At 36.3% G+C, this 11,673-nt stretch overlaps 2 protein-coding genes across 4 annotated transcripts; both read right to left on the reverse strand.

The window, feature by feature from the left end:
- Positions 1-1,755: 1,755 nt before the first annotated feature.
- Positions 1,756-4,480, reverse strand: LOC105045515 (co-chaperone protein p23-1). Of its 2 annotated transcripts, none has more exons than XM_010923826.4 (5): positions 4,321-4,479; positions 3,849-4,029; positions 3,613-3,766; positions 3,468-3,496; positions 1,756-2,001 (listed from the first exon to the last, which is right to left on the reverse strand). In XM_010923826.4, exons 1-5 carry the CDS (start codon positions 4,323-4,325, stop codon positions 1,903-1,905), a joined length of 468 nt encoding a protein of 155 aa, XP_010922128.1. In that variant the 5' UTR covers positions 4,326-4,479; the 3' UTR covers positions 1,756-1,902. The 2 variants fall into 2 exon arrangements, with proteins under 2 accessions (XP_010922128.1, XP_029120510.1); XM_029264677.2 differs by lacking the exon at positions 1,756-2,001 and adding an exon at positions 2,025-2,123 and having other exon boundaries at positions 4,321-4,480.
- Positions 4,481-7,392: 2,912 nt separating this feature from the next.
- Positions 7,393-11,673, reverse strand: LOC105045514 (protein ROOT PRIMORDIUM DEFECTIVE 1). 2 transcript variants are annotated; one of them, XM_010923825.2, is made up of 3 exons: positions 11,558-11,673; positions 8,890-10,727; positions 7,393-7,865 (listed from the first exon to the last, which is right to left on the reverse strand). In XM_010923825.2, the coding sequence occupies exon 2, from the start codon at positions 10,486-10,488 to the stop codon at positions 9,136-9,138; it is 1,353 nt and encodes a 450-aa protein (XP_010922127.1). In that variant the 5' UTR covers positions 10,489-10,727; positions 11,558-11,673; the 3' UTR covers positions 7,393-7,865; positions 8,890-9,135. The 2 variants fall into 2 exon arrangements, with proteins under 2 accessions (XP_010922127.1, XP_073114416.1); XM_073258315.1 differs by having other exon boundaries at positions 8,890-10,956; positions 11,558-11,572.

The following is an 11,673-nucleotide window of genomic DNA, read 5'->3' on the forward strand; positions in this document are numbered from 1 at the left end:
TCAGATAAGTTGAATTAAATCAAGTCGGTATTCAATCAATCTAATCCAGAAGTAGATTTTGATCAACATAATTCTCAGATGATTTTCTCTGATATTGTCACGTGCAAGAGACGATTTTATGATGATCTCAGTCTTCCGATGAGATCGGTCTTATAATGATCTCAGTCTTCAGATGAGGTTGATTTTATGATGATCTCAGTCTTTATGATAATTTTCACAATCAAATCTTATATTGATATTATTGTCCATTCTAGAACTCATAAGCCCCGAGGATAATTGATATTCTTGTCAATCTTAAAACTTATAAGCTCTAAAGATATCAACTGAGGTGATATGATCCCTACAACGGATAGCATGATAGCCTTATTTTTAAGTTGCAAATCTTATTGTTGTGGAGGATTGTAAGCTTTCTTTTAAAAAAAAAAAAAATAATAACTCTCTTGCATTAAGAATGGCATAGTTTTTCAAGGTAACAAGAAATGACGGCTGACTTGGAGGCACAGAACGGTGACCCGTCGGTGGAAAAGCTACAATGATCGGTTGGGAGTCGATGCTCTGCTTTTCCTGCCTTGCATCATCGTCCTGACACAAGCCGATCTCCATGCATTGCTGCTAGTAAAGCCTGCTAGCAGGTATACACTACCGCATCACACAGAGTTTAGCCTCCGTATTGCATGACCAGGTGCAATTGGACCGCGTCAAATCCCACGGTGGATAGCACGCCACGCTGCCCCTTATATCCACCGTACATAAGCTCCGGGATTTGCCCCAGTTCACAGTCCAATCCCACGGTGGATAGCACGCCACGCTACCCCTCTATCCATCGTACATAAGCTCCAGGATTTGCCTCGATTTACTTGCACCTGGTGCATGCAATAATTTCTCCAGAGTTCAGGGGTTCGGTAAATTGTATTACCCCACCGAGCCATGGCAATTCTTGTATTTTGATACCTTCAGGAACAGAGTGGAGTATGCGGTTTTTGACTTCTCCTCGATCCATCCAAAAAAATATTAAAATAAAATTAAAACAAGAAGGGACTGCCCTCCCTTTTTCCAAAAAAGTGGGGAAGGTCCCTCATCGAATCTCTTGCAGCAAACAAGACTGCTGGCTTCGGATAGGGATGTTGATGCCCCATGACTAACATTTTCAGGCTGACAATATAAGCATTATTATTTATTTTTACAGGATCAGCTATTTTCCAATTTTTCTAACCAAACCATCCTATGGCCTTTTGTCCTTGCCCGACATAGATAATGTACAACCAATAATCAAATTTATATGTACCTTGCTTAGTAATAAGATATGCACCCTCGAAATACATTTGTTTCAATAATTGTATATACAAGTCGCATCAAACATGTAGATCAAAATTATAATGAATAAACTTATCGAATGGTAAGTGTGTGAACCATGGATGGCATACCCGCTTATCTACATGCACCAAATAGAATCTATGCAAGTCAGAATTTTACATGGGAACAGATTTTTAAATATGTCGAACAATAATCGGCTCATTGGTTAGTCTAAATGTATGCACTGCATAAATATGCACAGATTCTCTAGGGCACATGCACCACATAATATAAGGTTGGGGGCAATTTGGTAAGAAAAACTGAAAAATGACCGATTGTTCAAAAAAAAAAAAAAAAAAAAAAGCAAACAAACAAACGTAAAGATGTGAGCACCAATTATGCAAAATATACTTTCAGGTAATGCACATGTAAGCTACAGCTTGAAAATGACAACATTTCAAGGACTCAGAAGTTAAATTTAGGTTACGTTAATTATACAAAAGGTTTCTTACATAGAGCTTTTTTTCTGCATTATATGAACATGGAGTTACACCACTTCATCTGTGGAAGTCACAATTTCATGACACTGATCCAACAGAAGTGTCAGCTTTATGTTTTGCAGATGCAATTAAGTTTCAATTTCCTCATTATCTGCTGTAACCGGTTCCCTTTCTGCCTTGGTTTCCTCTTCTTTTTCCTGCTCTTCTTCTGCAAATTTAGAATCACATAACCACAACAAATGATTATGCATTGGAATTTGAGAAAAAGTTCACAAGTTTCAGCTATTTGCATTCATTGATGTCGCTCCTTTGCTTAAAACATTTCAGAAGCTGTCAATAAATAAATGGAAGCAATTTAATTGTTTCACAAGAATCAATTACTAGTGCTACAGAACCACAACAATCAAGCCTTGCCCAACAATTTCATCAAACAAAAGTGAAATCCATACTTCGGTGACATCCCCCTCATAGGATCCTTAAGGACAGGTCAACAGTGGATATAATATGAAACATGTCTCACAGGCCCAAACAAAGTAACAAGAAAAGAAACAAATAATGAACCTATGAAACACAAAACTATAAAAGATTGTTTTATAGTGATATTGAAAGATGAAAGGATGGTTAGCAAATTCTAGCTTTCCTCATCCTTGGTGTCATCAATGTCAAGATCATCCCATCCCATATCTAACGTTTGTGGAGTATTCATTTTCTTTAATTAGCACTTTCAATATGTGATTGTTAGCACAGGTTAAAAAGCAGAGCAAGCATTATGAAAGATTATTGCCTTAAGATCCAGAATTTGAAAATAATGGAACTTGAAGAAATTTGTCTTTTGCACAGAACAAACGATACAAGAACAATAATCTGAAAGAGATTGGTGAATTTGGAATTCTCCTACCAATGTCAATTGATTCCAGAGGAACTACTGGAATCATACAATTTACTGAGGAGAAAATATTGCATCACTTTTATGTGGCCCTATGGATAATTCATATCGATTAAGAACATGCATAATACTACTATCTCAATCTAAAGAGGTTTGCTGCAGCTTGTCACACTCAAAGATAAAGAACTAGTACTTCTCCATATTCAACTTGGGATATAATGTCAATAATGCGAACAATTTATAAGAACCAACATGTTGAAAAGGTTTGAAACAGACCATACAGACCTTAGGTCCAACATGTTCAAACAGCCTAAACTTGATTGAAATCTGTTGATTGATACAATATGTATCGTGTTATTCCCATGTATCCACCATGCCTAATTAAGCTCAATGGAAAGGAAACACTCAAAATTCTCTAAGACTTTGGACACCAAAAGACCATCATGCTTTCCAATGACATGAATGCAAAACTGACCGAGGAGATTGAAAATAGAAGTTCTGTATTGTGGACAGAACATTTTGGAAATTCAAAATGACTTCCTAGTTATGATCCCCTACTCAATTCTGAAATGCAGCATCTGACCTCAATGGTCAAGAACATGTACTAGCATTCAGCACAAAGGTAAGGGCCTTGTAAAGATGGTTGGTTTGAGACTCCACACAGATAAGCAATAATGATCCGCTTAATTAATCCAATGATTTATTCTCTTTTCTCTTCTTTATCTTTTTATGATTTTATAACTAGATATCTCCTGAAAATTAGAAAAGGTCATGAGTTTGGCACATACCGAGAGATCCATGTCATCTTTAGCTTTCTCTGTTAGAAGAGAGACAAAAGACCCAAGATCAGTGAAGCAGAATAAGATATAGAAATAGGAATTAAAAAAAAAAAAGAAAAAAGAAAAAATCAACCTAAAAAACTTTCATCTTTACCATTCTCATCCTCTTCATCAATCCACTTATCCCAGTCCACTTTAAGGAATGCAGGTGGCTTCCCTTCCTCCTTGAGCAATCGACTCCACCATTTCTTCTCAGCTTTCTTAATTACATACCCAATGCTCCTCATCCCAATATTAAATTTGCTCTCCTATAACCGAAGACTAACTCTATTAATGCACTAACTTTCAAAACAAGTGACTCTAAATCTCTGATAACCAAACTTTCCATACCTTGGTGATAACTTTATTAAATAACTCGAGATCAACTTCGTAGGAAACACCATCTTTGTTGGCAGAAAAATAAAACTTTCCTTCGGGCTCGAGTTTGAGGTTAACATCCTTTGCATCAGGAAGCTCGACCGTGAGGTAGATTTTGTCAGACCTCTGGGCCCACTTCACAATCGGATGCCGGCTATAACATACAACAAATTTTACAGATAACTAAGATTTAAAACTAATATCATACCGCAGTAGCTTAATGCTGAAGAAATTGAAATATTTACTGTATTCCTATCAGTTAAGATCACTGAAAGGTTTCCAATTAATTGCTAATAGTTAATCTATCAGAATAGGGGATACAAGATTCCTGTATTCATAAAACATTAATTAATCGAACAATTGGGATAAGACGATACTAATGAATCAACAGAACAGGAGTTTGCTTCTTTTTTTTTTTGGAGATTGGACAGATCTGGGAATTTACCTCATGTTTGAGGGGAATAAGGAGATGAGGATGGGAGTAACGGAGAAGAAGTTAGGAGACCGAGAGGAACGAGAAAGGAGAACGTTGTTGCGTTTATTTATTTAGAAGCAGTCGAGCAGAACATCCATGGACCATGAGGAGAGTGCGCGAAAGTTCCAGAAAGGGTAGGCTGTCCGAACCGTTTTGACCAGCTCGAACGTTGAAATGTCAACGCAAAGGACGGTGGAATGTGATTTTGGGCGTTTAGCAGGGTTCTCGTGCAAATTTGCAACTTTTCGTTCCCCTATTATCCCATTCTCGGTTGAGTAAATAATCGAAACCGAAAAAGCCCGTCAAATCCGATTCAATAAATATTAATTTTAAATAATTAAAAATATAAATTATATAAAATTAAATTTAAATTTATAAAAAATTAATTATTTATAATTATATTTAATTTTTTTTAATCTATATGAAATCGAATACAATTGATGTAGTATTTCACAAATTTATTTTTATTTTTTGGATAGCATTATTTAGACTTCAATACTTTATTCTAAAAAATACCTCATCATCTATTTGGATTCATGACAATATTAATATTGAATTGTTAATGAAAGCACATTACAATTCTAAAATAAAAATTTTCAAATGTAGTTACTTTCAGATGAATAAATCTTTTATATTTTTATTTTATTTTATATTAATTTAAAAATAAGTTCAAAATTTATAACTTATAAGATTTAGATTTTTTTGTATTAAATTAAAAAAAATAAATAAATAAATTTAAATGGATCAATATTAGACTTAAAATCAATATTGGATCAATATTGAAGCCAAAACCGATATAACTTTTCCGAATATACTATAAACCATTCACTTCAATTTCAAACAATTTATATATGATAAACAGTCGACAACGGATTGAATTTTTTTCAATTCGATTGAATTTGATCGGATGAAATTTTTTTCTTAATCCCATCGAAGCCAACCTGTGCTCAGCCCTACTCAGTGATCTTGTAATATGATCAAAAGGGATAATAAAAATTTTATTTAAAATGAACTTGGAGCTTGAACTTTTGGATCGAGTTTGATTTCTTTTTGAGCTTGATTTGAAGTTAATTTTGAATAGAGTAGTATATGAGCTTAATTGATTAACTTGATAGTACTTATTTGAATGGCAACAATTTATAATTGAATCAAGATCAATTCAAGGTTGAAATATAGCTATTTAAGCTTGATTTGGTGCTTGGTTCAAACTTGAACAAATTTTCACTTGATTTCAAGAATAAATGAAATATAATGATTAAAGTCATGATCTAATAATAGATTACCCATGTAATATATAATAGTTAAATAAAAGTATATTGAGCTCTACTAAGCCAATTTTGATAGGGTTGGGTCAATTTATCATTGGGCTGCTAATAAAATTTCAAGCTTGTTTTGCTAGTTCAACTTTAATTTATTTAGTTGGATGGAGCTTGATTTGAGGTTTTCTCATGGTGAGCTTGATTCGAACCTAAGCTGCTTAATTTATTTGATTGGCATGTTTGTTATGTCTTTTTTTTTTCTTTTTTTTTTTCTATTTAAAAAAAATAAGGTAGTTGCAAGAAGGGGAAGGAATTATTTAGCAATTCACAGGTCAACAAAATTTTAGAGCCAATTCTTCATGCATGTCAGAAAAACAAACACTAAAACCTCAAAAGCTTGTCATTATAGGTAAAATTCGCCCCCACGAAGCCGAAGTGTTAAAATAAAATAAAGAGAAAAGGAATGTAAGTTGTGGTCTTTCTTGCCATTTCTTTTGAGAAGTGGTTCTTCTCTTTCCACTTATTTTTTGTAGGTTTCTGGCTTGAGTTGTGCATTTCATACTTCAATAAAGACAATAAAGATGAGGGTGGTTTCCACCATTGGTTCCAAAAAAAGGGAATCCTCCCTAAGGAGTCCTTGTTCCATAGTATGACATTTTCAATAGTCACTTGACAATTAAATTGCTTTGGGCTTTTCCTTCTCTAACGACAAACTTGCTATTTCGTTTTTCTTCTTTTTGTTTACAACTATGTCCTCCTGGAAAACCTGAAAAGTTCCCTCACTGACATTGTCTGAAGCATGGCATCCACCTGAATTTTTCCTGCCTTTTTTCTTTTAGACTCTAAATCTAAAACCATGGGCATGACATTGCCGAGCCTAATGCGACTTCTTAAAGATTTGGATAGAGTACCATGCAGAAAGAGAGATAAATTCCCCACCAGCCATGAGCCCACCTGAAGCTTCATATTTCGACAAGCTTGACAGAGTCATAGCTCTGGTGTCAGAACTTAATCATGGTTGGACATATCATACCTTTCAAAGTAGATAATGTTTACAGACTTAGCTCATCCAGGTATGCGACTGTAACATTCACCACGATGTATCCTATACTATATACTTTCCCTGAAATGATAAGTTTAAAATCATGTCTTTGTAAGTTGCGGCTTCTATTTACCTTGTAAGTTGTAACTCTTACCTTGATCACATTGAGGCAACACTATTTCTCTTATATACTTAATAATAAACTTTTAGATGTAATCAACTATTGTTCTTAGTTGTCTAATTTCATATTGATTATAATGATCAAAGCAATCGCCTCAAAAGCTTTCTTTGGGGTGACAGTAGAGACGGATGGGCAGAAGCACATATGATCTCTCTGTCCCTTTCTTCCCCTGTCAGTTGCTGTTCTCCAACTCCCAATGACTATTTGCCTACACAAACCATCCACATTTAGAGATTTTGCTGAACATCGCTGTGCACATGTTAGTGCCTATAGTTTGTTTGATTGTTTAGGAATATGAGTTCATCAAAACAAAAATGACCCATTTTTGTCTATGTATGATTGTGGGATATGAAAATCTATATTATTAATCCAAGAAAAAATTGTACATCAGATTTTGATTACGAGAAGATTGTTCTAACTTATGCAAAGTGATTGATCAGCAATGCCAACAAATGAGTCCTTTGTGTTAAGAATGTTTCCCTCCATTGAAGTGTCTTATGGAAATGACTTGAAAGCAATGCTAAATACGTGGCTTGAAGTAGTACTGTGGAGTCCAAAACTTAAATCCAATACCTGTGACATACTTTCTTTGTTTTGGCCAAGATTGTCATCATGCATATTACATCAGGATCGAATATAGATACATCCTCAAGAGGAGCATCCACCAGGCCACCACATATCAGAGGCTGAGAGATTGAAACATCAACACAAACCATAGAATAATAGTAATACAAAAGCTGATTCTATCAGACACAGAGAAATGCAAGGGAAGAAAAAAGATGCATCAATTACAGTCTTCTGCATTACTACCAAAACTTATTGCCTTTATTAAACTCTCAATCTGCCAAGGAGCGAACACCCTCTCTCAGAAGCCCATGATCAGCTTCTGCATCTTTCCTGGTTTTGGCTGCTGGATCAACCTGCCGGGCTTATCTTCAGATTTGCAAAGCTAACATCACTATGTACAAGGAAGCTAATAGGCTTAGGTGTAGGAACACTCCACAATGTTGAGCACTGGTGCCGATGGCTTCACCTATTAATAAAAATGGTAAAACCATGAGGTCAGCTAAGGAGCACTAGATACAGGTGGAGAATTGCTTTGAGTTGCTAAGTACGGGAATGCCCACTAGTGGGCACCAATGGTGTGAAAGCTACATATAGTCTCACATTATTTTTATGATCTTCTATGGGATGCTTTCATGCAGTGATGGCACAGAACTGCCCTGCAGGAGGAGCTAGGTTTTGCTCCACTGATTTCAGAGTTCACAATGTGGATAAGGCTGGGACAACTTGCCCTTGCATTGCAATTCAGGCTCAAAAAGATAATGTGCAACAAGCTCATTGCTCAAGGATCTGGGTTTGAAGATCCACTGTGTTTGTTTCATGGGCTATCCCAGCATCTTAAAGAAGCATGCTTGAACCAATGCTTGCTCATTTAGATTGTCTTGCTGACTCCTCTTAGTTTGTTTACATTCGCATGTTTCTGCAAGCCTGCACTGCTGTCTATTGCTAAGGCAGCACGAATTGGCAGGAGATTTATTTATCTTCCTATTTATTTACTTTCCTATTTTTGGGGGGTGTTTTTTTTTTTTTTCCTTTTCTTTTGGTGTGGGGGGTGGGGAGGAGGGAGACCCGGGGAGCATACGATTCAGAAAGTTAAAATTGCTCAAAATGTTAAATATTCCAGAATGAACTCACCACAACAAAAATCACAGTCTATATTGTTAGAAGCTAATATCTGGAACAGAGTCCATAGCCATGATTATGTGCTTGCTAAAAGAAAAATGCTATATATGATAATGCCATTTATATGTACTGAATTCATCAATATAAGAAAAATCAATGATGGACCTAAGAAAACATGATGAAACTAAAATGAGGATGATTTTTTCTCCTCATGAACCCCATATAGATAATAAATAACCAGTTTAATTATATAAAAGAATATATACTACTACAGATCAATCATCAAACCATCGATAAACCATGTGTAAAATAACATGTGACTAATGCACAAAAGAAAACAGAACTGACAAATAGAAATAACATCTGTATACCTGTTTGTAGCAGAAAGTTTCCGGGACCATCCTATCTTAATTCTGAACAGAAATGATTCATGCCATCAGGCAAGGTGAACTGGTAAAGCTGTAATCATAGGCTATGAATGTAAAATGTGACAGCCTGCTTGATTCCTGTTTTCCAGCTAAGTGCAGAATTAAACAGAGCAGATTACAACTTTAAAAGTTGCCAGAAATGTACAAAGTTGCCAGAAATAGCTCACATTCTTAGAAATATTATGTGCATCAATCCTGATTATCCTCATCAGATAGTTCTCCCATTTCCATGAACATCCCATTAGTGGGTTGTTCATCATGACCTTCCAAGATTGGAATAACCCAATCTCCATCACATGGACCACCTTCTGTGCCACTGCATCTTACCTTATTACATCTTTCTTCAAGCTCCTTTAGTGGAGACATTAACTTAGTGTCTCGGCATCCTAGCAATACAAGGTCTAGCATTTTCCTTCGTACTGCATAAACAGGGTTAGGCTCAATCAGACCATCTTTACCGTATGCTTCTCTGAGAAATACAGTCTGAGTGTTCCCTTTAGTAGAGATGTAGAAGATGCCGGGGTGCTTAAGAAGAAGTTCTCTCACATTTACTTCCATCCTAAAATCTCTTCGAAAGTGAGACAGCCTTTCCACCTCAACCATCTTCTCTACTGTTAAGCACAAAAATTCATGAAGAATACCAACAGCCCGCTTTTCAAAGCGCTGTACATTGCCAACCTGAATAACATCTTTGTTCTCATATGGTTTCAAGTAAGGGAGCATCTGCCAGTTCTTTAGTTTTTCTCTAAACCCTTTTTCTATCTTAAAACCTGTAGGAAAGTGGATCGGAAAAGCATACTTGGTTTCAGCTTCACTTAACCATTTTTCCCTGTACTCTTTCTCCCTCCATTTCTTGACCTCTGCTTCAGCCAAACTTCCATCTTTGGATATCAATTCCAAAGTATCAGGACAGAGTACTTTAAAATCATCTGGATACTTTGGAAGAACCGAATTTCTGAAATCATCAGGCAAACCCAACTCCCTCCTTATAAGCCATAATGCATGGATGTGCAGTGTCCCATTGGCTGACATCATAAGAAGCTTCTTCAACCTCTGAACAGCTGCTTCTTCACATTCTCTAATGACCATAGCTTCCTCTTCGATCAAGTCGGCCATCTTTTGGGTGATTTTACAACAAAGGTTCCTCTTAACGGGGTGTGTATATATCTCAAATATATGAGGATACTTCCGAAGAAAAGCACCTATCCCTATGTTCACTCCAGCAATGTGTCTCCATCTTGAAAGCAGTTGCACAGATGTGTAGTGACCCCTCCGTTTTGACATTAACTCATGCATGCCAAGGACTAACTTCAACTTCTTTAACTGTTTCATCAGCTTGTCAAGCCTGAGATCTCTTGTTCTGTTCTCTAAACGAGTTTGTGCGGAATCTACTGGTTTCTTCCATCTTCTCTGTAAATTAGAGTTGAATGGACCAAACCAAAAGATTTCATTCGGTGAAAGGGAAGGAGCGCTCTGCAAAATTGTCACTCTAAACATTCCCAAAGATTTCAGCCTAGGAGAATCGCATGCTAATCCCAGCATTTTCGTAATGCAGCTGTAATGAACAACCCAAGAAAGAGATTGTATCCGGAAAAAATGGCCAAAATACAGTAATTCTCACTACTGATTGAAGAAGACCTTAAGAAGCATGTTAGTCATAACCAACTTTCCAGCTTCTCTCAAGCTCAGAATCAGGACAGACTAATTATCCCATTAGCAGACTCTTTAACTCAAGCCACTCATGTGCATTTATCAACTTTGACAATCTTCATATAAAATTCCTGCAGTAGATATAGCACCATCGGTTCCTTCAGCATAAAAGCTTAATTCTACACTTACCTCAGCAACCCAGAATTGAAGTTCAAACCCAAAACAGTGCCTGCGTTAGATCAGAGAGGTATTCCACCCACAACTAAAACTCGCAAACGCAATTTAAAGGACCAATCTCCATGTTTCATTCCATTAAACAAACTGGTAAGCCATGTTTTAGAAGAGAAACTGTTGATCGAACTGGAAAAGCGACTAAGTTACAGTTCACTGGTTCAACCATTAGGTAAATTGAAAATGAATCGTTCCATAATTAATTAATTGTAAAAATAATACAAAGATTAACATAAAACACATATTAAAGAAATATCTAAAGTTTTTCTTCCAAAAAAAAAAAAAATTCTAGGACTCTCCTAACCACTTTCGTCACTCTTTATAATCATTAATCATATAGCATCGACCATAAAAACCAATGGTAACCATGTGCAATGCCAATGCAACAGATAATTTGAGATGGTGATTCATGGTTGACATCTGCCTATTTTTTTCAGAGAGACCAAACTAAAGCAAAGCATATCTAATAAAAAGAAAGAACATAAATGAAATTGTAGAATGGAGAACCGCTTGGAGGGGACGGCGAGAGAGCATCTAAAAATTCAGCACGTAATCTCACAAAAATTTAAACAAAACCAATCAACTCATCAAAAGTTCAATGTTGTAGCGAATTTGTCATTAAAGCAAACAGGGCAAGCCATATAAGGATGTGTGCTACCTTATAAAGTTCCAATCTTTCTTAGGGTTAAGAACCCAGGGGAGATCGAGAGAAGGAGGAGGCGTAACTCACCAGCCACCACTGTCGTTCGCCGCCCGGCGGTGGATTCTGGAAGAGGAACAGTGGCGGTCAGTGGGTGGAGAGAGAGAGAGAGAGAGAGAGAGAGAGATCGATGTCGAGTCTTAATC

This window comes from Elaeis guineensis, chromosome 5 (genome assembly GCF_000442705.2).
Source record: "Elaeis guineensis isolate ETL-2024a chromosome 5, EG11, whole genome shotgun sequence".
NCBI lineage: Eukaryota > Viridiplantae > Streptophyta > Magnoliopsida > Arecales > Arecaceae > Elaeis > Elaeis guineensis.